The sequence below is a fragment of the Apostichopus japonicus genome, chromosome 19 (genome assembly GCF_037975245.1).
Source record: "Apostichopus japonicus isolate 1M-3 chromosome 19, ASM3797524v1, whole genome shotgun sequence".
Lineage (NCBI taxonomy): Eukaryota > Metazoa > Echinodermata > Holothuroidea > Aspidochirotida > Stichopodidae > Apostichopus > Apostichopus japonicus.
In genome coordinates, this window is record NC_092579.1 from 21,912,053 (window position 1) to 21,934,770 (window position 22,718).

The window sequence follows — 22,718 nt, forward strand, 5'->3', positions numbered from 1 at the left end:
ACCTACAATGAAAGGTTTGAGCAGTTTTTTAAATGTCAAAATTTGGACACGAAATAGATTAATTTGATTTAAGCAACCTTATGCAGGCAAAGAACCAAAACAACAAATAAAATACAAATAGCAGATTTTCGTTCTTTTGTCAGGTGATCTTTAATATGTTGTTAACACTAATACACAACCACTCAAGATTAACTTCTCTATGCAATGCAGGCCAATGGAACTGATTTCCCCAACTGCTATCTTCTTTAGTTCTTGTATCCACGACTCTTACGGCGACCTCTGGCCATTTCAAACTTCCTTCCCTTGCAACGAACGTACGGCCTGTGAAAAAGAGGGCGAATGTCAGTAGTTCAATCGAAAATGGTGGGCAAGGAGATGAAGTGATGATTTTTTAAAATCTCCAAAAGGTTATGAAACTGTTCAGAATGTGAAATGTGTCACCTGGCAAGAGAGGATGTCATTCATTTTGCTTAACTGAGAAATGTCATCAAATATCTTCTAATATACTAATCCTCAGCTTGGCAAAATGAATTTCAGAATTCCAGTAGTTAGCATATTGTTGTTTGGCATTACAAAATAAGCACTGTACAATGTGGGTGTTTATAAATTGAACTGAAGATTGAAAATCAGAATGTCATGTACATTAAACCAATTTGTACATTGGCAAAAAACTTCCCAGGAGAGCACTTCATTAAGCAACTTTTCATTCAGTGAAGAATTTATAGAGAGTTACTCAACTGCAAAGCCTCATACAATGTTCAAAGTAAACTTACTTTTTGTGAATGATCACATGACAGGACTTTTATTGCATCAACTCTAAGTTTTTTAAATGATGGAATAAAATTGCTTATTATTTCCTATTCAGTTTTCCATTGTTCATTTACTTGTGTAGAAGGTGTTAGCGGAAGCTGCTACACATCTACAATTACATCATAAGTTCATGCTGGTTTTGATCGAATTGCTTTGGTACTTACTTGGTGTGAGCATTTGGAGTGCCTGGTGCTTTACCAAAATGTCTGAAGACCTTCCTCGAGGTACGGACACCTGTGAAGTTAAAGACAACAAGAGGGGAGGCTTTAATCATATTTTTCCATCGACGTGGGACAAACATATCAAACAGCTGAAATTATTTACTTGTAAAAGCAGCTGGTTCTGTTTTGCTGAGCACTGAGCACGAACTGTATTGATAGTGGTTACATTAAGGTCGCAGCATATGCTGAGATCCTCAAGCAAGTGAGGTATGTTAATTCAGGGAACAATTCATCCAGTTTGGCGTAGCAAATGCTTTGCAGAATGTGCAACTTGTTATTGTAGTGCATGGATATATAGCAATATTTTTGCACAGTAAATATATATAGCCGTCAACACTGCTACACTCAAGTATTCCCAGTACTTTTCTCAACATTCTTCCAACAGTCAACTTTGTGAATGAATCAGGGCAATAATGTGCCATGTGATATGGCTGATTCATCATGATCTTTGATATCATTACTCTATGCATGGATATTGCACAGCCACCACAGTGAACAAAACATCAAACTGCTCTGCCTTCAGGTCCCTTTCATACAGCTTATTTTGAACTAGTAAAGTCCCTTTCAAATTGACCAATAAAAATCCCCTATCTTCCAGAATCCTATAGCAATGAGCAATGCCACTGGTTATCTCCTCTCTGATTTTTTTTTTCTAGCTTCACAAATTTACATACCTTTCAAAGTAAACCATGATCTGGATCTATTTAATATGTAAGACCACCTCAGAAGGGCTGACCAAGACTTGTGTATTGGTGAGTGAGACTTCAAAATGTGACTACCTTTCTTAGTTTGATCATTGCATTAACAAAAGACAATTACTTTCACACATACACTAAACCAATTACAAATCTGAGAGTATCCTCCAGTTATTTTGTCTAACATCAAGTACCTCTTGGCCTTCCAAAACATCCTCACAGGTGACAGGACGAATCATCGACTCGTCGCAAACAAAGACAAGAATCAGACAACAAAGTTGAGATTAAACATGGTTCACAACATTTTTAGGTCACTTATGCAGACTGCAAGAAACTAATTTTTACTTTCTAGTCCTAACTGATTCAATCCCAAAGACATTTTTCTAGTTACCTTGGAGCAAGACTGTGTTTTGCCCCCTCGGAGATCTCAGAGCCAGTTGGTCGAGGGTGAGTATCTCTCCTCCGGCTTTCAGAATGCGAGCTCTTGCACGCTCAGTGACATGGAGGGCACAGACCTGTACTTTGACAACAACAAAAACAAAACAAAAACTGTTTAGCATTTTAGACATATCTTCAGAAAAATGTTTCACATCCTGCTGATAAGATATAAATCATTTGACTATTACAAGTCCATGAAGTTTGATAAATTATGTCGACTAGCTCAACGAGAATGATTTTGGAGCCATAAAACAGCTCAAATCAAAATATATTCAGTTAGCTCTGCTGAGATAACTTGTCTCCACAAAACATATATGTGAATTAATGCATATCAAAATTTTCTAATGAGGAATAGCTTTCAAATTACAACTTTTGTTTTGCCTAACTTCTGGATGATAGCATAATTGTCCCAATGTGTTAAAAGCAATTTGTATGGAAAATATTCTGAAAAATATTCTTAAAAGCATTAACTTTACATTGAGGTATATATCAAATTAGTGTAATATTAAATGACAGTTCAGTAACAACCCCTCTCAAAGTAAATAACTCACTTTGCACTTCTTTCCAATGCACAATGTTATAAACATACTGCAATTTCCAACTTTTCACAAAATTTACTCTTTTCTCAAGTTGTTTTTATGTACTTTTAAAAAAAAATTCCAGGGCAAACTATCAAGAAATAAATCAAGTCTTTTCAGTTATCAAAGAGTAAAGTGAACACAGTGAACAGGTTGGACTTAAGTTGGTAGGGACATTTCAGTACCATAAGGAGTGATTATTACAGCTTTCTGCATCATATTCAACAGATAAAAACCAAGAAACAGGAAACCCAGAATTACAAACCGTCAGTTTAGGGATTTTGTAGATCCTAACATCGTCAGTGATGGTTCCAATAACAACGGCAATCTTTCCGCGTCTTTCCGGGTGTTGCATGTGACGTATCAACTTAGACAGGGACATTGGTCGACAGTAAACCTTGCTCATGTAGAGACGTTTCAGTACAATCTCGTTGAACTTTGACCTGGTTCTACGGGAAAGGAACCTGTAGAGCTTTGATGAAGAAAACAAAGATAAAGAGTTGAGATGGCTTTGCTTTCATTCTAAGAGTTTTCACGGTACATCTGCATGGTAGGAAACACGGTTACATTTGCTTATTCATAGATGTAACTAAGGATAATCTATGAACACAAGTCATAACGAGCACATTTTGGGAGTTGAGGACATGTGAACCAAGGTGTTAGAACAACAATACAACTTGTGAGCATATTGTAATTTAATTTAATGACATCAAACTGATTCCAGAAGTAAACACAGTCGGTTCATATAGCAGTAGGGGCTAAAGGAATAGCAGTAAGTAACACATTGCACTATGTGCATAATTCAAGTAAATCTAAAAAAGCATTACTGTCCTATAGCATGTGGTATTTTGAAATAAAACCTCACTTAACAGACAGAAGTTATATATGGTTAACAGTTAACTCAAATTAACAGCTTTAGTAACAGTTAGAACCCAGGAACTTAACAAGTACAAATTGATGTCATTCTGGTGTAATCTCATCAACTTTTGATGGAAACATGTAGGCTAGTAGGAGGATAAAACTAGGTTAAATCATAAGTAAATTATGAGGGATAAACATTACTGCCAAACCTTTAAAAGAAACATTTGTGCTCTTAGCATCCAAAATAACTATATAGGCCTACCATCATACCACAACTGTTTGTTACAGAAAACATGGCATGCAATTATGAGGGCATTTTGGAATTTGATGACCTACTCATCCTAACCTTAGGGCTTAATACCAGTTATAACTTAGTAACAGCAATAGTCCTAGGCTGGGCTACAATTCTGACATTTACCAAGTAAAATTGAGTTCTAACAACTGGCTCTTCTTTACCAAATCTTTGCCTCAACTCTACAATCACATCAATGAAGGAGCAGAAATAATCTACTTACACAGAAAACTGTTTACACCTTGGCAGGCGCGGAAACAATTTTTATATCGCCGAGACCTAACCATGGTAATACTTACTACTAACTCAGTAACTGATGTGGCCTGAGTAAGCCTAACTGTTAGGCTACAGTAATAATAATAATGTTTGTAATATGTACCTGTACGAGAAGCTTTAGGTACAAGTCCTCACTCTTTGGAGCGGTCCTACGGACCTTCCGCAGTTTCGAGTGGTCGATATCGATACCCTGAAATGGAGGAACAGAAATAACAGTTTAGCAAATTAACATTACAATCTGTGATTTAAACATTACGATTGGCCTTAATAATTATGATTTTTTAGGATAATTCTTTAGTAGAAAGCACAACGATCTTACCATCTTCGAGGATGGCTTTCAAAAGGACGCCCTCTCGTACTGCGTGAATGACATCTAAATATTTTTCGCTTGGTCAGGCGGTTCATTAGACGTAATATTCGCAGCAAGTAAAATGTAAATTTAACATCTTCATTATGAACATTATTAGCTATAAATAATTTGGTTTTAATTTTTCTTATAAAGAAAATGAAAATAATACTCTTTCTTATTGTTATTTCCCCCATTCACTTTAAGTATTGTAATGTGCGGTCTATAGACAAGTGTTGACGCAATAAACATGGCAGCCTCCACGAACGAGCTCGTGCAAGATGTTCTGGAAAGTGTAAAGAAACAGTTTAAGAGTATAACTGTTGAAAAGGATATCGAAGTTGATGTTGACTGTGGCAACCTGCTAGTCTGCGATCAAAATCCAATTGATATTAAATTGTACAGGTTCGTTCATGTCAGAGAGTTCATTCTCCTAACGTTACGACGTTGCCTACACTAGGCCTTGCGTACCTACTGTAACTAGTTACATGGGGTTGCACAACTTAGGCCAAACGTTAATCTCCTCTACATAGTACTTCGTAGTTAGGCTAAAGCTTACTCCTTGTCGTTGTCCTTAGGCTTAAGTTTAGGCTACTATGTTAAGCCATGGAATTGTGTTTGAAATTAAACTTAAGATTGGATCCATTGCTCCCAAACTGATGTTAAAAATTTTAATCAGAAATGGAAAGATAGGCCTAGGGCCTATGTTATGTATGGATCACATAAAATTCATATTGTCATATACTCATATCATAATAACAAAAACTGATCACTTCACCCATATAAACTATGCCTCATGCCAATTTGGTCACCACTAATCAGTGTGCATAGTGTAGTCCTTACTGTACTAACACTGTCACAGGTAGAAATTAAGCAACTGCATGGTTTTCTTCATTTTGCTAGATATTTATTTTAATGTACTGAGAAAGTAGATAGAAAACATAATTTAACAGGCTAGGTGATGTCTAGTCTAAGTTAGAGTCAGACACAAATATTTGAAACCTGAACTACCAGCATAAGTTAAAGGAAAAGTTAACAACCTCAGTGATATTATGCCAAAATTTGTTTACATAATTTTTTTTTACATTTAAAATATCCTCAAAATTAAAGCTATGTGTTCTCTATCGTCTACAGGTCAAACAGAAATGAATTTATTTCATCTTTAGCAAGGGATAACACACAGCTCCTCTTCAATCAGATTTGGAAGGTAAGAATATTTGAATCCAACTGTTATGGGACTTGATCTATGCCTACTTTACCATTTATTGTAGTTAGACTTCATTCATTGTTTCATGAAAACTGTTACCACCATAAAAAACTATATATAATTGTGTATGGAGGTAGTACATGGTAGAAGAAACAATACAATGTTTATAATAAGTAAATGAATTCATGTGATAATGTGAAAAACAGATCAGCTTAGATTCTTAGGGCTATATATTAAAACCCAATATTCTACTATTACAAATTGAATTCACCATGTTGCAAAGGCAAAGGCATGGTTCAGCGGTTATAATGTTCGCCTCACAATCCTTAGGATCACACCAGGAGCCACATTCACTTGACCTATGCAAAAATTGCTGCAGTGCAGGGGCGATCTGTGGAGGCTTCCGTGGATTTGGTATTTCTGGTTTGTGAACTTGTGTAAAGTGGTTTGTTTCTGTTCTTCACTTGGTTTGAAACAACTTTGTTCGAAATCACACCCCTGCCTCATTATCCTCTGAACACTTATTGAAAAGAGAAGGCTTGTAATTAGCCGGTGTTCATGCAGGATCTCCCACGGATAGGGTCTCAAATAAGCTTCTGTAAGGCATCCTGATCATTTGGTCTCTAAACTTAACTATTTGGCCTCATCATAAATTTTGCAAACCGGACATAAACATACATTGATATAGTTTCTCATTAATTTCTCTTTCTCAGCTACCTATTCACAAAGTTGATGATGTTGTTGTTGCTGAGGTAAATTATTAAATGTTCTGCCTTTTCATAAAATATATTTTTTTAGCACAAAAAGTGCTGGTTGAAACTTTGCCACTGTTTTCAATATAATTTATTGACATATGGTTCATTAAGAAGATGAAGGAAGATGAATTTATTTTAACTTAAAGGAGTAATGAAGTTGGGTTTTTCATCACCTAATTTGATATATGTCTGACAGGTTTTACATAATTAAATTTTACCTTCTCAAGGTCTCTTTTGTACTTTTGAAAAGTCTCTTCTGAACTTTCAATCCCTGAAGTGCTAAGATTCTTCACAGAACCTGTCCGCTGATTTAAGTTTTACGTCCCAAATACTTGAATACTTGGACATCATGTACTTCACTACATTTAACAGTTTTGAATCACTTTGAGTTGTTCCACTCCCTATTGGGACAACCCCATTCTTGTTCCTAACCTTTCTCATGCCTGATGTAGAATTTACTTAAAGGAGTAATGAAGTTGGGTTTTTCATCACCTAATTTGATATATGTCTGACAGGTTTTACATAATTAAATTTTACCTTCTCAAGGTCTCTTTTGTACTTTTGAAAAGTCTCTTCTGAACTTTCAATCCCTGAAGTGCTAAGATTCTTCACAGAACCTGTCCGCTGATTTAAGTTTTACGTCCCAAATACTTGAATACTTGGACATCATGTACTTCACTACATTTAACAGTTTTGAATCACTTTGAGTTGTTCCACTCCCTATTGGGACAACCCCATTCTTGTTCCTAACCTTTCTCATGCCTGATGTAGAATTTACTTTCTTTTAACTCTGTATTGTAGGCTTTCTACCAAAAGCCTTAAACCTATGTAAACGTATGAAATCATTTTGCTTAAACATCTAATTTAGAAAAGTTTGGGTAGAGCTCAGAAATCTGAAGAAGAGAAGGGGGTGGGGGGGGGGGGAAGGGAAAATGATTAAAGGTTTGCTGTGCTCTCTACTGGAAGTGGTTTCAGCACAATGTCTATAATTCTCTTATAGATACCAGATCCGCAGATCAGAATACCAAGAGAGAAACCGGTGAGTGTTTAGTTGAGAACTATTTTGTTGGTTCCATTGGTTTTAAACTTAGAACCAAGGCACTGTAATAGGTAAAGTTTCAAATGCAATCCTTCCCTGTTTCTTTCTGACACACCCTTCAAACAGAATTTCTAGACAGGTATATGTTTTTTAGTTTTATGATTTTTCAAGTTATGTCAGAAAAGATTTCTGATGTATTCTCTCCCTTCAGTAAAAAAAATTGTCAAACGCATCTTGATGAAAAAATGTTTATCGGTACAAAGAGGTGCTATAATAGTCATTTTACATATTGTCTCCAACTTGTCAAATTGCTACTGTTTGCAAATAAAGGTTAATGGTTCCTTGATTTAAATTCTGATCGTTGCAGTAACTTCACAAAGTTACAGTACATAACCGTTTTGCCAACTCTCACCAGATATAGTCAAGTCCCTTTTACATCGCTACCTATGATTGCTTTAATGTATGCTAGGCTGGTAGGTAGTGGTAGGGTTGTGGTTCATGATTATTACAAAGAGTTACATACATTAGATATTACACAGTTCTCAGTGGTATTCAATCCCCAACGGTGAACTTTTGTATTGCAAATTTAACCAGCTGCTTTAATACTTAAGAATTTGTTAGCCAGTCGCCAGATTCAATTGAACATTTTAATAACATGTATGCAGTGATTGGAAGCAGTTGAGTTGTTTCGCACCAGTTTCGAAAAAACACCAGCCACTTTTGTTCCCTTCTGGACAAAATCCTCTCAAACACCTGAATATGCAGAGAAAGTTTTTTGGTGTAAAGGTTTTGTGCTGAGTCAAAGTTTACTGTGATTTTTGTGAGATTTGTCCATTGGAGTGAGTGGTCTCCTTTCTATCTCACAGTATTGATTTTTGTATCCAATTTGATCCAAAGGTCCCTAAAGCCAAGAAGCTGACCAAATGGCAGGAATATGCCGAACTCAAAGGCATCCAGAAGCGAAAGCGATCAAGATTGGTATTTGATGAAGAAACAAAGGTTAGTTGTATTACTCGTTACGTTGTAGTCCTTTACTGTATTGCATGGATTAGCATCTTTGACCCTGATATTTAGTTTTGTAGGTGGTCCAAAGTTTATTCAGCCCTTAATGTTGGGCACGGAGTATAATTTGATATGGGGTTTTAACAATGCAGTTGTTTCTAATTTCCCCAGTGCAGACTTACTACATATATAGAAAAGTTTAAGGTATATGCAAAGCCAGGTTTCCTGGACAAAAAATATTGATAAAACAGACATGACCCTTGAAATGGCTTTAATGGCTCAAAGGCTGTAGCTGTGAACTTCTTTGATTGTGGACATTTTGTCACAGCCTGTGACAAAATGTCCATGATCAAAGAAGTTAAAGTCTCCGTACAGTATATATGTGAGATACATCAGCACCTGTTCTATCTCGATAGCAGTCTTTTAATTATACTGTATCTGTTGTAGTTCACTTTTGCTCCCAGTTTGACAAGATATTATCCTTTGTGTGTGGAATGGGATCGTATGAGATGTATTTTTGTTGTTCGCTATGCCAAAGGATTTACACTTATTGATAGCTTAGCGTACTACTGCTCCCTTCTTGTATTCTTATTAGCAGTGTTTATCATAGAAGGTTTATCAGGTGTGTGTGTTTAGAAATTATCAAAGTCGTAGAAGACTAGTACAAATATGTATTTATGTTATGTATGTTATATATTTGAAAAGTTCAAGTTCAAGAATGACTATATGTGGCCTCATAGTTGGTATTCATGAGCCTTAGTTAAAAACCTTAAACCATATCAATATCTCTGCAGGATGTTAAATTAGCATCATTGTAGGGTATGTGGAGATTAAGTACAGTGTAGTGCCACTCTTTTATATTGTATACACACTTTACAAACATGGATAGCAAAATGGCAACCTATCCTCTTCAGTTCATGGAAATTCACTCAAATGGTTTGAATGAACGTACTACATGAAAACATGGCTTTTCCCCCCCCCCCCCATATCCTTCAGTATTTTGCCATGTAGCTGTAGAATGTTTTCTTCCATCTTGTGTCCAGTCTAAAACTTACTTCTGTCTTTTATGGCACACTTTGCCATGCCCTCTGTCTGACTTTCTTTTGTGGCCTGTGTTTACACACAAAAATTGTCAGGATTAGCTGGGAGTTGCTCTCGGTACGGTCGTGTTCACGTCGGTACACGTATCCATTCATTCATTCATCTGTACTGTTTGTTTTGCTTTTCTACTGCAGGAATGGGTACCGAGGTTTGGCTATAAGAGCAAGAATGATCTCAAAAAGGACTGGCTTCTGGAAGTCCCTGACAATGCAGGTAAAGTGTTAACAATGTGATCAGACTAACTACGTCCAAACTAAGTCCAAAATATTAGTCAAGAGACAACTTTTGATAAACGACTAGGAGTCCCCGGTGATTAAGGAAAAGTGTGACCAACTTGAGGCTGTATTAAAGTACAATCAACCTTGAAAAAAGAATTGTTCATGTTCAATTGTTCAATATTCATTGTTCATCATTCAATGTTCATTGTTCAATTGCATCAACCATGAACAAAGGATATTGTTTGTAGAATGTTTTACCATCTTTGTAAAGTCCTTGACAGTGATGGTAGAGTGTAATCAGCATATGACTATACTGTGAATATACACTCAAACTCACTGCTACATCAAACTTGTTCAGTTTGCTCTTAAGAATGTTTTGATCCTGTCTGTATAAATCCTTTTCATAATAAAAGAAGAAGAAGAAATTTTCAGCTTCCTGGTTGTTGCCAGATGCATTCATAAAATGTTACCAAAAAAATCCACATCTTTGTGATGAAACGTGTTGAATCAGGGATGTGTCATGCTTTTTCAAGCTTCCACCAAAGTCACAACCTCAAAAACAGCAGCATTGCTGTCCTTTGAGCAATCAAAATTGACAATTTTGGTGGAAGCATTTATATCACAAGTTTGTTTTCTCCTAGTGATATAAACAGAAATAAAGAAAAGCTTTGTGAGTTTTTGACACAATTGCAATCTGCTCTAACCTGAGTATCCCTTTAATTATTGGTGCATCAATATGTATAATAACACGGAACGTACTGGTCTCTTTTTAAAAAATTTTCGTAGATCCATTTGAGGACCAGTTTGCCAAGAAGAAAGGCGAAAAGAAAGAAAGAGTGGCCAAGAACGAACTGCAGAGGTTGCGGAATATCGCCAGAGCTCAGAAGTCCAAAGGTGTGTTGTTTGCTATCAGTTATTCACATTTCTTGCTTAAAGATCCGCTAGGTGGTTATTTTTCAGAAGATACCTGGGACCACATGCAACAGTTCTTTGATGGAAATATGTTTGGTAGCTTCATGGTTTTAAAGCTATAAAATTCCATCAAAAGCACAAATAAGATATCATGGCTGTTCCAACAGCAATCAAAACAGAGACTGGTTTTCATTTTAGCATGCAAACAGGTTAAAAGTACTTTGTACTCTAGATAGGTTTCCTGAGGTTTGAGATGAATACAGTGCAGAGAAGTTATATAGATAGTAAGCGCCAAACAGACACACAGGCACTTAAACACAACATCAGTACACAAAGAGAAACACATTGAGAGGAACCCTTAACTATGTCAGTGATGCGATCAAGGTTTAACAAGCTCTTCTCCGAGGGCACAAGATGTTTAAGTCTTATATCAGTAAGCTTTATTTTATCAGTTACGATCAGTCACATTTGAAACAAGCTTTGGCATTGATCGGAGAATGTTGGTAATATACATCGTGGGTACAAAATCCCAGGCAAAGTTTAGCAAATAGCTTGCCAAGAAAGATGGAAAGAAATGCAAATTTTTGAGTTTATTTTTACATGTGAATACTTTAAAGGTGAAGAAATGACAAAAATTTCTTGGGATTGAGTGGAATCATTAATAAATTACTGAGAAATGTCTACTTTGGTGAAAAACATAAACTCTTGGGGTGTTCTGCTTGTGATCTATCACAATTTTATTGCCATTACTACCGTGGAAGGGTTTGATAAATCGGTGAAAGATTTAACTTAAAGGAGCTGTCGAAACACGACCAACTGCCGAAGGTTAGAATATTACATACATCAGAGAGAATTAAATTGCCAAGAAGCCTTCATACTAACAGGCATGTACGAGATCACCATTGAAATAAAATTAATGTTTCTTGTACAGTTCCAGGGATTGGTTTAATACCAAAACTCCAACAGTCCCAAGATGAGGTGAACCAAGCTTTTCATCTGGCGAAGAAATCGACGGCTTCGATAGGGCGATTCGAGGAGAAACTGGTGAGTTTGTCATGAAAGAGCCAGCAAAGTTGGGGTTAGCAGTGGTTAGTTGGTTTGAAAGTAGCAGCATTTTTTGAAGGGTTTAAAGGGTTATGTGTTTGTGACAGACTCATCATTGCTTGATTAGTCCAATTCAACTTCTGTCCATCTGTGTCTGTTCATGTGTTCTTAGTTTGTTTCTGTTTCAGTCAGCCGCTGAAGAAGATCATGCTTAGGATTGAAACGTCAGACTCTCTAACTTTGTATCTATTTACCTAAACAGGCCTTTTTCAGTAGATAAGCAGCTTGTTATAACAGTTTTTAGTTTCTTCTCCTTTTTTCCCTCTCTTTGGTAAACACAACTAGCTATTTTAAATGTTGTATTTTTACCACAGTTACAGAGGTAGTACCTAAAGTAGAGTAGTTAAAGAGGTAGTTAAAGAGGTAGTACCACTTTGACCCCTGAAGAAAGTATAGTCACATTGCAAGAAGATCACTTAGTTTATTCCGGCAAAATTTTATCAGGAACAAATAATGATTCTGGTTTTTTGGTAGCCGGACAAGATCATTCATTTTCCACGTTGGGGAGAATTCTGATGAGACAGAAGCTATAAGTCATCTAAGATTTGAGCAAATTGTTCATGATTCCAGCAAAACTCGGAAGATTTGGAAAGAACTTGCAGGAGAGGATCAATTGCAAATTAACAAATTTACGTGATCATTAATGTCTTTGTCTTCTTCCATTTTCTTCTTTGTGATTACATAGCCAAAGGAAATAGTCGAGAAGAACTCAAGAAAGAAGAGGAAGGTAAGAGAATTTAGTTCAATCATATTTAAAATATATTCACAGAATATGGATGGGTACCATGTGATAGGCAAACTGAATGGCATGCTATATGCCAAACATACAATATCTAACCAACATATGATCCAAAATGTTACAATTGCAATCAAACTTTGCCCTGTCCCCACCCCCCCCCCCCCACACCCCCTAATTTTGGTGCAGGTTTCAAAATATACAACTGCAAATGGGGTTGGTTGAAAATTCCATGATTTGCTTGGAATGCATAAAGTGCAAACGGTTAAAGGTTTTGTTATCATTTATTGCCTGTGGGTTTTATGAAGTTATTATTGCCTGAGGCGATGTACATATGTTCCAGTGGATTTGTGGCCTGGCATCTCGGTCTTGGATATTGAAATAGTTCAGTGGACAACCCTAATTTACTGCTATCATTCTGTTTATGTAGATTTAAAGGAGCCAGCCTTGTGGGATATTAATTGTTAACATTTCCTTGATCTCTTCTTTTTTTAGTTTGAACCAACATTTGGACAGCTGGATAAAGAAAAGGACAGAGAGAAGAAGATCCTTAACCACATCCTCCTTGGAAAACCAAAATTAGACATTGCCAAGGTAAGAGATTGTTAAATCCTCTTGGGTCTTTTTTACATGAAAGGATAACTTTTTAAACAGTGTTTAGCCATAATATGTCATTATTGCAAGAATAAAGAACAATTTGAGTGCTAATTATGTTCCTATAGCTATTCCAGTTTTCAAATTGTTTACATTTAAAATGTTTAGCCTTTGAAGAAGATCCTGCTAGGATCGAAACGTCAGGCCAACTTACTTTTACACATATAAAATATGTTCAAGTTCTGGACTGCGCATTTACCGCTAAATTGATGGCGATGTCGGGTTGTCTGTGCAGGACTAAAAGTCGATGTTAATCCATCGTTTTATGAACCCTAATAACACAAAAAAAAACATGTTCTTCTATTGTGTCACCGTTTGGGGGTCAATAAACTGTCGTTTGCCCTTGACGGCTGACCTTATGGTCTGTGACCCTATGACCTTATGGTCTGTGTTAGACTAAGAAGTCCAGCCACTTTACTTGATGAACCTCAAAAAATGTTTACAGGATCATTTCTCAAAAAGTTATAAATGATATTAAAAGTATAACCTGGACTGAGTAGTAATATTTCTTAATTATCTACACAACATATCCAACTCAATTTTGTACCTAAAGTCGTCCTTTAATAATATTCCAGAATAATAATAACTCATTTCATTTTAAAGGAAGGAATGTGGGGAGAACATGGTTCAACAATTATTGGGATTGATGAAACTAAGGCACCCTTCTAGATTTTTCCAGCAAGTGAATGTTAATGAGGGGTAGACTTCATTTCATTGCTAACATTTTCATATCAGCAAACATTTTAAATAACGGTAAACAGTTTCATGTAAATTTCCTTTATCCATTCTTCCTTTTCCTTCTTTCATCACTCCCAGGCTGTAAACAAGGAGATGAGAGACGGAGAGGTGGTTGAGGATGAAAGAGAATCCAGGAGAAGACAGAAAGGACGAGGATCCAAGAAAGCTCTGCCCAAGTCGGTCAGGAGGGGTAACCGTGGTAACAAAAGCAGCTACAGATAGTCATGCCCCTTGGGTGTATCTCCATGGCAACAATTACTGGGTATACTCATTTAGACTGTCATAGTCACAGAGTCTGCACTGGAGGGAGCAGGTATCATATGGACATCAGGATATCTTCTCAAAAGAAGTTGTAGGTTTGGAATTATGCATAATCATGAGTCCAATTTAATCTTTGACAACTGAAGTCATATTTAATGCCACATGTGGAGGATTGGCACACAGAAGATTAAGTTTGTGGCACTGCAAGAAGATGTTTCCTTCCCTACACTCCTTTAAAGTGGGTGATTTTCTTCTTACGCATACTGTTATCTCTGTAGTCCTGGGGTGGGCAACATACGGCCAACAGGCCACATGCGGAAAAGAGAAAAAATCAATCTTTTTCACATGATTACAAAAAACGAGCTAGCTGCTTAGAATTTATCGGCACTAATGATGCCGTCAGGTAGGCCTATTATCCCCATTAATTATCAACTGTACTGTATTGACATGACGTTTTTGTGAATACAGATTAAGTACACACACCTATTGCTTGAAAGTCTTCGGAATCAAAGGTTTGAAATCAACAGCAGGTCGTTGGTTAGGTTCGGCCCAGTCAATTTTTCACTCCTTATATCTGGCCCATTCATCCTACCCTTGCTGTAGTCAGAAGAGGGTTTTACTAGAAGAGTTTTGCATTATGCCAAGGTTGTGTACATGAACATTTGGTATACGGAGGAATTATGAGATACAAAAAATTGATATTGTGTGACAGTTAAAATTTCAAAATCAAAAGCATTGAAATGTCAAAGTACCTACGAGATGGTTGCTCACAAAAAGATAATTTCAAGAACTCTCTTTTTGGAGAATAAAAGTACTTTCTTTCAATCATATTTCATTCCTGCAATTAATAATCTGGTTTTCTTTTTTCCAGTCCATTGAAAAAAAATTCTTTTAAATTTCCATCTGTCTAGCCTCAATGAGTTTGATATTAGGCAAAGGATAGACACGGTAAGTTTGGTGTGATGGCGGAGGGAAGGGGAGGGTGGGGGGGGGGAGATGTTTCATGATGGTTAGGGACTCACGACATCAGTACCAATTCATATCTTGAAACTTTGTGTCAGGTCTCCATTTACTGAAATACTGTCAATTGTAAGTGAGAGAAATATGATAATTTTCTTTGTATTTATATTATCATTGGAGTGGCTGAGTATGAGGACCGAGATGGAAATAAAGTACCTTGTTATCTCATTGTTGGAGAGAACGAGGAAGGACTAATTATACTATTTGAACGTGTTTGTGTGTTTTTGTCAGTCTCAAAACAGGACCAAAGCTGGCTTCAAAGACTCAAACAGTACAGCTCTTCAACAAAATACATCTATTCTCTGCCACAGACAGTAACATTAAAATATATCCAGATTTACGCAGACACATCTTATAATTTCTTCTTTGTTAGGTGAGTGTCCCGATAGATAATCAATGAAATTTATCATAAAAAGAAAGTCTGGATGTTTAGGTAAATACAAAAATTCGTTGGTTTGAATTTTGGGCACCCCAATGGGCATCAATGTAAATTTTTACTCCTCAAAAGAGAGGAATCGCGAGCTTAGACTCCTGCCTAGGTTGCGACAACTTGTCCTTCTGTCCTTTGATAAAATATGGTATCCCTATTTTTTACCTTTGGAGTTTGCCATAACTGACCGAAAGATTTTCAGTGGCAGATCCAGGATTCTTTAGAAGACGTAACCTCGGATGCAAAACTTATGTCTGAAATAGTGTTGCATAAGAAAACATTGTTACAAAATAAAGTGTCCCAACCAGGATAGGATGCTAAGTTTTTCCACGAGATACCTTGTTTTGCGCAAAATTATGTTTACAACCTAACTTAAGCCCCTCCCCCCCCCAAAATAAAAGAGGGATGCTTTTGCAAATATATATTTATACTCTTTCAGCAAGATGCACAATGATTAAATATGCATATTCATTAGTTTTGGGATTCCTGGATGCTGATTGGGCTGCTCACATCTGGGCAGCTTCTTCATTTGACGTTCAATTTGGAGTTGATCTGGTAATTTTCGTGACCAAAGTCAGTGTCTCAAGTCACTGTAGTTATGCATAATGGGGGAAAAAACACCTTGTTGAAGTCACCTCCATTGTGAACACTATTACACCCTATTCATTGTCTTAGCGAGATAAGCTAATCACAGAGTGTAGAATCCAAAACACAAAAGAAGACAAAAAGTACATCGGTTTTACAAAAGAAAAGAAAAACGTTATTTTCTTCCACATATACACTGTTTCTCCCTGTACATACATTATGAACTTGTTTAGCAACTGAAATTACAATGTATATGGGGAAAAAAAGTAATTTTGGCAGCATATGGTACATTAAAACATGTCAAATGGTGGAATAGAAAACAAACTTTTAAAATAAAACTAAACCCTTTTATCCCCGTTTCCCGCTCACTGGAATGCCTGCTTCTCTATCATGTTATCTATTTTTCCGGGTATGAAATAGCTAGCTGCTGACATTTTTTTAAATTTTTTTTTAGGTAAATCTTTGTTAGGCTATAATTCTAAAACCTGAACAATGTCACAGTGACAAATGCGTTTACCGCTCCCATCTGCTTTGCACTTAAAACTTTCGCCTGCTAAATTTGAACAATATTTTTCTAAAGAGCTATTATTTTATCTTTATTAAGATGCAATCATAATAAGGAACACAAAGTCATTCCTAAGATGATGGGGGTCATTAAAACTTTATTGAAGTACATTTTCTTTTAAGAAATAGAGTGGTCTTGCCTGTTTTAGAGATCCTGCAAGAAATCTGAAGAACTTATATTCATAGAGTCAATCCCTATTCATGTTTATTAACGTGAGCGACAGTTTATATAAACTTTTAAAATCTAGTTTGCCTCTGAGAAGTCGTTCAAACTTTTATACGTGACTATCTGACGTCACCGTTTGTTTTCTAGTTGTATTATTCAAGTCGTTTTACTCATTTGCTGACTAAATGTTTAGGCTCTCGCTCACGTTGTGATACCATGACGATAAAGTAGGAACACGTGAAAAAGGGTAATATTCATAGTATAAGAAGGCAAGTTATGATCAAAGCTGGGGTGGTGTGTCTTAACGGCTCCAGGCTGTCTTGTTATACACGATACATTTATAAATTATGTTAATTTTTAAACAATATTGACACAAATTGGGTGTTTAAATGAAGCCATTGCGAAAATAATATCATCATTGAAATGGTTTACAGCAACCCCTCCTCCCCATCAATAAGCAAGGGAAGGGAATAGAATATACCTCTCCCACAAACAGTAATGCAAAGAGCACTGGTTTCCCCTACAGCCCTCTCTTTATAGTTCACATACATAAATGTAATCTTTTTGCAACACCCATCGCCCTAATTCGAGTAGGGTAAGGTCATATCTGTAAGTGATCAAAAGGATTGGCTATTAAGTCATTTATATGCATTGTATAAAGACAAATTAGAATAAATGTACATATATCATACTCGAAAGCTTGATTTCATGCAGCCGCATATGAAAATTATTTACTTCAAAGTTGTCCTTACCTATAAACCGATATTAATGTGAACTTCTGTGTCTTGCATTTACAAAGCGACCTCCAGCTATCTGTCATATGACGTATGTCATGCAACATGCTTGAATGCATGTCCATTCAGTCGCATGACTTGCTAACACTACACATTGTAACATTCTTATGCAGAGAAAACCAGCAACCAAAAAATATGACAAAAATTAGTGTGCAGTTCAATGGCCAAAGTTTAAAAAAAAAAAAATTCTCCATAGTATTTACCTTCATGATTTTAACGTTCACTCAATTACATGTACACTTAGCAGTCCTATCAGAGTTAATTCAGTGGTTAGTGGAATGGGGGAGAGGGGTGGGGGGTGGGCAGTATAGAATCTGAATACTCTCGAACAACAAGGTCATAATTTGTAAGTACTTTCACAGTAGGTCTATGGTTCCTATTTAAGGGATCAAAATACCGTTTTCTGACGTTTTTAACACTTTATGGGTGCGCGGCCTCATTAGAAGGAAATTACCTTGTACATGTATATATGTATTGTAAAATCAGCAGACTGGCCACAAGAGGGAGGGTAATATTGGCCCACCATGCCCACCCACCCCCCCCCCCCCCCATCTGTCTCTATCGCTTTGGCAAACTCCCGTACACTCATTGGTTCCCACATCCTGGACACATGGTTTGTTTTGGCGCGTTATAAATATAGGCTACGGTTGATATATAGTTGGGAAATTAGCGTTAAGGACGGTTGACCCCGCATGGTTGCCCCGTCAGTACCCCATGACGAAAGAATCCTGATAACGCTTCTATGTGGATTGCATCGAAGACCTCTTGACTTGGTCTCACGCCATACCTCGCTTCCAGCAATGTGCATATATTTCACGTGATGAATAACGAGTGACTGACGATTGAACTGGTTTGCTGGTAGGCCTACAAATTTCACAAACACGTAAATCATTAAAAAGCATTTGTTTCAAAGCCTGAATGGTAAAAAAGCAGGGTATACCGTTCACCTTGACAATTTCATAAACCCATGGTTGCTAGGCAAACCAGGGACGATAATAACCCTTAGAAAAAATATAAAACACAGGCCTGCGAATGAACTATCAATATAAATCATAAGATGTAGCCTACTTTGATTGTGAGATATCAATTCCTATGGCTTTATAGTCTGTAAATCCACCCAGTGACATGCGTAGACCTTATAATATAACCTTAACTCAATGCTTAGTTATACACTTTGTCACAGTTAAGTGAATGTGATCCAAAAATTTGCTATAATTGTTAGAATTTGTGATACATTGTTCATGTGCATCATACATACAGAAGTGATTCTTCTAAGGCCTTATTATCGCTTACATTGATGACGTCACTCTATACTTCATCAGGCAGACTGCACTAACTTCAAATATATTACAAAATTACATGAATTTTCGGTTATTTTGTGTATGTGAGTGACATATTTCAAGCTTAGGCGATATTTCGTGTAGCTATATCATTGAATACTATAGTAGTGCGTTGTTTGATGCCCAGTATGTGTTATTGTTATACGTTAATATTGACTTCCTGGCGTTGACATCCTCTTACGTGTAAGTAAGTCTATTAATGTTTTACTTCGTTGTACAATCAACAGAGTTAAAATGATTTAATCTCGTATAAAGACCCATCGAAAAGGCATCATTTAAATAACACTTGTGGAAAACACGGAAAACATAAAGTGACCAGTGACAACTTATATGTAAATGCCCTCCTTGTTGTTGTGATGCAAGACCATTTCTAACAACAGCATAGATATTAATATCAGCCACATATCGGTTTAATTTATGGTCTTGAACATGTCCATGTTGACATGCGCATATTTTCAGAACTTCGTATTATACATCTGGTAAGCCTTTTTGGCGTTCCATAGTGACTGTCTGATATGAATTAAGAACTGGACGACTAGGGAGAACATTCCAGCTTTACCTGTAATTACTAGTTAACCATTACAATCGAGACCACATGGTGTTTATTAACTGGCTCTATGCAGTGAGACCAACATATTTGCAGAACCTTAGTGACATGTGTTTTTACGGTGATTACGGAACAAACATTGGCGTAGTCTGCGTATACACCGGAAGTACCACGTGACTTATTATGCAGGGATGGACCAATGAGATGGTGCGACACTAGTATGTGGAAGACAGAATGATTCAGTTTGCCATGTGAAAACCCAATTCAAAATTACCAGGAGATTGATATGTCAACATTATCTTTGTCAGATAAACCATTAGATGCATGCACACGTCTGTAGCCTAACGTACACTCAACGCCTTTTATTTTGCCTTTTGAAACAAGAGGAATTGACAAATATGCTTTAGTAGTTAAATGCATAACTGGCGGAAACTATTAGCTTTGTAAGGATGTATCTTGCTCTTGGATACGCCTACGTATTTTATGCATATCGAGAAGAAAAGGCAGGCTTTACTTTTCATGTACATCTACACAAAGTTAAGAAAAACAGTAAAAGGCAAAAATGTAGTCCATCTGTCGTGGTGATGTCACGTACTCTGCTGTTGGCAGATGGGGTTGCCTCAAGAGAACTGCTATTTACCTGATTGCATTAAGCTTTTTGTGCTAATTAACTTACTTTTTGAAATTTCAATGTGAGGTTCAATGTGAGGTTCAATGTGAGGTTGTTCAATGTGAGGTCGAACAACGTCGTGTACTACTTATGACTTCCTCAAAACATTTGGGACCGCTTGCATCTGTGCATCTATTCAACAACTAAACCATTTCAATTTGTGACTTTAGGGGACTTATACGTCTGAAGCGATGCAACGTCATATCAGGCTTTGTAGAAACTACCACATGCAATGGGCAGCTTAAATTGATACCCTCTCACATCTCCTACCCCCTCAGCTGTCTCTCCCCAGACCCTCATCCTTCAATAATACCCCTACAACAGGGTTCTTGCGTTCTGGGGATTATACAGTAAACTATATGCTTGAATAAATCTAAAACGATCACGTTGTGTCGCATACGAAATGCACCACATGATCCTCTATCATTCTTCACCATTTCCATCACCGTCATCTTTTTTATCATCATCCCCTTTTGCTTCTCCTTCGTCAGCTTTTGCTTCAGCATCCTCGTCAGCCACAGGTGTCTCATCTTCTTTTGTTTCCCCCGCGTCATCCCCTGACTTCTCCGTTTCTTGCTCTTTGCATTGTGCCTCGTCGGTTTTCTCTTCTCCCTGGGCCTCATCTTTACCCTCTTCTTTCTTTTCTGCCTCTTGTTGGTCCTCTGCTTTTTCTTCTTTATCTTCATCTTTCGCCGGTTGCTCCTCCTCCTCTTTCCCCTTCTCCCCCTCGTCCTCTTCCTTCTTATTCTCATCTCCATCTACCTCCTTCTTATCTTCATCATTTTCATCGGCAACAGTCGGAATCTTCTCTTTCAATTTCTGAAAGGAAAAGTAAATAAGAAAGAGAATGATTTAAGTTCTTCGAGATATTTACATACATATAACCATCACATGCACACCCACGAGTTGAAATACATATCCACACACAGGCTTACATATACATATCCGCACATCATCATCCGCCGCCCATGGAAACTCCGCATTTGCTATTTCTTTCCATGCGACGGGTTCAATGCGTGATTTCTGTGGTAATCGAATCAGTCCTGCAGTTACGCGATTATTTTACTAAGTGCGCCCAGTTTCTGTAAATTTAAACAGTTATCTATCCATTAAGTTTTCTTGCCCGACTGATGGTCTTTCAAAGGAGAATTCCTTCAATCTCACGTAATTTCACGTTATGGCTTACCCACAACGGTTTACTTGGTCGAAGCGAATGCGATTGCTTTTTTTTTATTTTTTTTTTTACGAAAGATCGCCATCCAAAAATAGATAATTGATAAGCACATTTGTCAACAGAGGTCACGTGACCAAGACCTTAGTTTTTCGTTCGGTGCTTGTACATGGGTTTAAAATGCTTTAATGTGTTAGAATCGTTGTCAGTCACACAAATCTACCATATGATTCATCTCTTGCGAACTATAAAGCACTATTCAGCAAAATAGTACAGTTTTTTTATGGTTATGCCGACTTAGACTTAGAGAGCGACGGGTTCACTGTACGTACGTACATGCAAAGTGTTTATGTATTGTAAATAAGCTAGGCTAGCACTGATGCATTTTAAACATACGACCGTACGACGAGTTTGCCGAGCGAATGCAGTTGCTATGGGGTTAAACAGAAGTTCCAATCCCTGATGATATAAATAATGTCACTTCAACACACGGTAAGTGCACCTATTGTATTAAAGGATAAATATAATGTTAGCAGTTTGTGAAGGCGATGAATTCCGCTTTGTTTGATTTATATATCTTACTTCTTAGCCGGTAGTAACGTATCCTACTTTCCATAGCCTATCAATTATCAGTAATGAACGTAGCTATAGACCTAACCTTAGGCCTAGTACTAGTAGTAGTGTATAGGGTGCCAGTGGTGGTTAACATATTGGTGCGATAAAATTTTCTTAAAATGAGTAATTTGTTGTAAATTTAGTTGAATATGGAATGTAAATAATTAGTATTAACCACGGGTGTTTAATGTGTAAAAGTCGCATTGTGATAAGCAATGTATATGCAGACAAATATAATGCCTGTAAAAAAATGAACCTAACACTCTTCATGAAAATGGCACGCCTTCATATGAATGATTTTGTGTATAAATATCTGTAGTTTGTTTAACGTATTGTAGAACATGTGGCGTACGTATTGCTCAATTTCTAATGCTACAAACGGTCCAAAACGGTACCGCGAAGGTGGCGTGCTCAATATCTACTGCAGGTGGGAAATATTTTTGTTGATGCGCCGATGACCGCATGTCATAGAGGGAGGTCTTGCGTTTAACTATACAGGTAAACAGGATACTGGGGCTCAGTAACGTACTAAATTTCACATCTGCTTTATAGTAAGTCCGTCGTATTGGATA

The 22,718-nt window shown here is 37.0% G+C and overlaps 4 protein-coding genes across 4 annotated transcripts in view; 2 read left to right on the forward strand and 2 right to left on the reverse strand.

The window, feature by feature from the left end:
• Positions 1-125: 125 nt before the first annotated feature.
• On the reverse strand, positions 126-4,557 carry LOC139960594 (large ribosomal subunit protein eL18-like). Its single transcript, XM_071959059.1, has 6 exons — positions 4,491-4,557; positions 4,275-4,361; positions 3,008-3,214; positions 2,118-2,241; positions 975-1,044; positions 126-321 (listed from the first exon to the last, which is right to left on the reverse strand). The coding sequence occupies exons 1-6, from the start codon at positions 4,491-4,493 to the stop codon at positions 246-248; spliced, it is 567 nt and encodes a 188-aa protein (XP_071815160.1). The 5' UTR covers positions 4,494-4,557; the 3' UTR covers positions 126-245.
• Positions 4,497-15,198, forward strand: LOC139960593 (ribosome biogenesis regulatory protein homolog). The gene is made up of 12 exons (XM_071959058.1): positions 4,497-4,604; positions 4,725-4,922; positions 5,652-5,724; positions 6,438-6,476; positions 7,480-7,518; positions 8,416-8,517; positions 9,756-9,834; positions 10,626-10,733; positions 11,683-11,795; positions 12,541-12,582; positions 13,087-13,185; positions 14,062-15,198. The coding sequence occupies exons 2-12, from the start codon at positions 4,768-4,770 to the stop codon at positions 14,203-14,205; spliced, it is 993 nt and encodes a 330-aa protein (XP_071815159.1). The 5' UTR covers positions 4,497-4,604; positions 4,725-4,767; the 3' UTR covers positions 14,206-15,198.
• A 1,233-nt stretch (positions 15,199-16,431) lies between these two features.
• Positions 16,432-22,718, reverse strand: part of LOC139960596 (uncharacterized) — a 34,303-nt gene continuing 28,016 nt past the window's right edge. Inside the window, exon 7 of the mRNA XM_071959064.1 lies at positions 16,432-21,179. Coding sequence (XP_071815165.1) covers positions 20,784-21,179 — 396 coding nt within the window. The 3' untranslated portion in view covers positions 16,432-20,783. The remainder of the gene's footprint in view (positions 21,180-22,718) is intronic.
• The window catches only part of LOC139960595 (regulatory-associated protein of mTOR-like), an 83,000-nt gene continuing 82,155 nt past the window's right edge, over positions 21,874-22,718 (forward strand). Inside the window, exon 1 of the mRNA XM_071959063.1 lies at positions 21,874-22,023. The gene's annotated coding sequence lies outside the window, so the exon portion shown is untranslated. The remainder of the gene's footprint in view (positions 22,024-22,718) is intronic.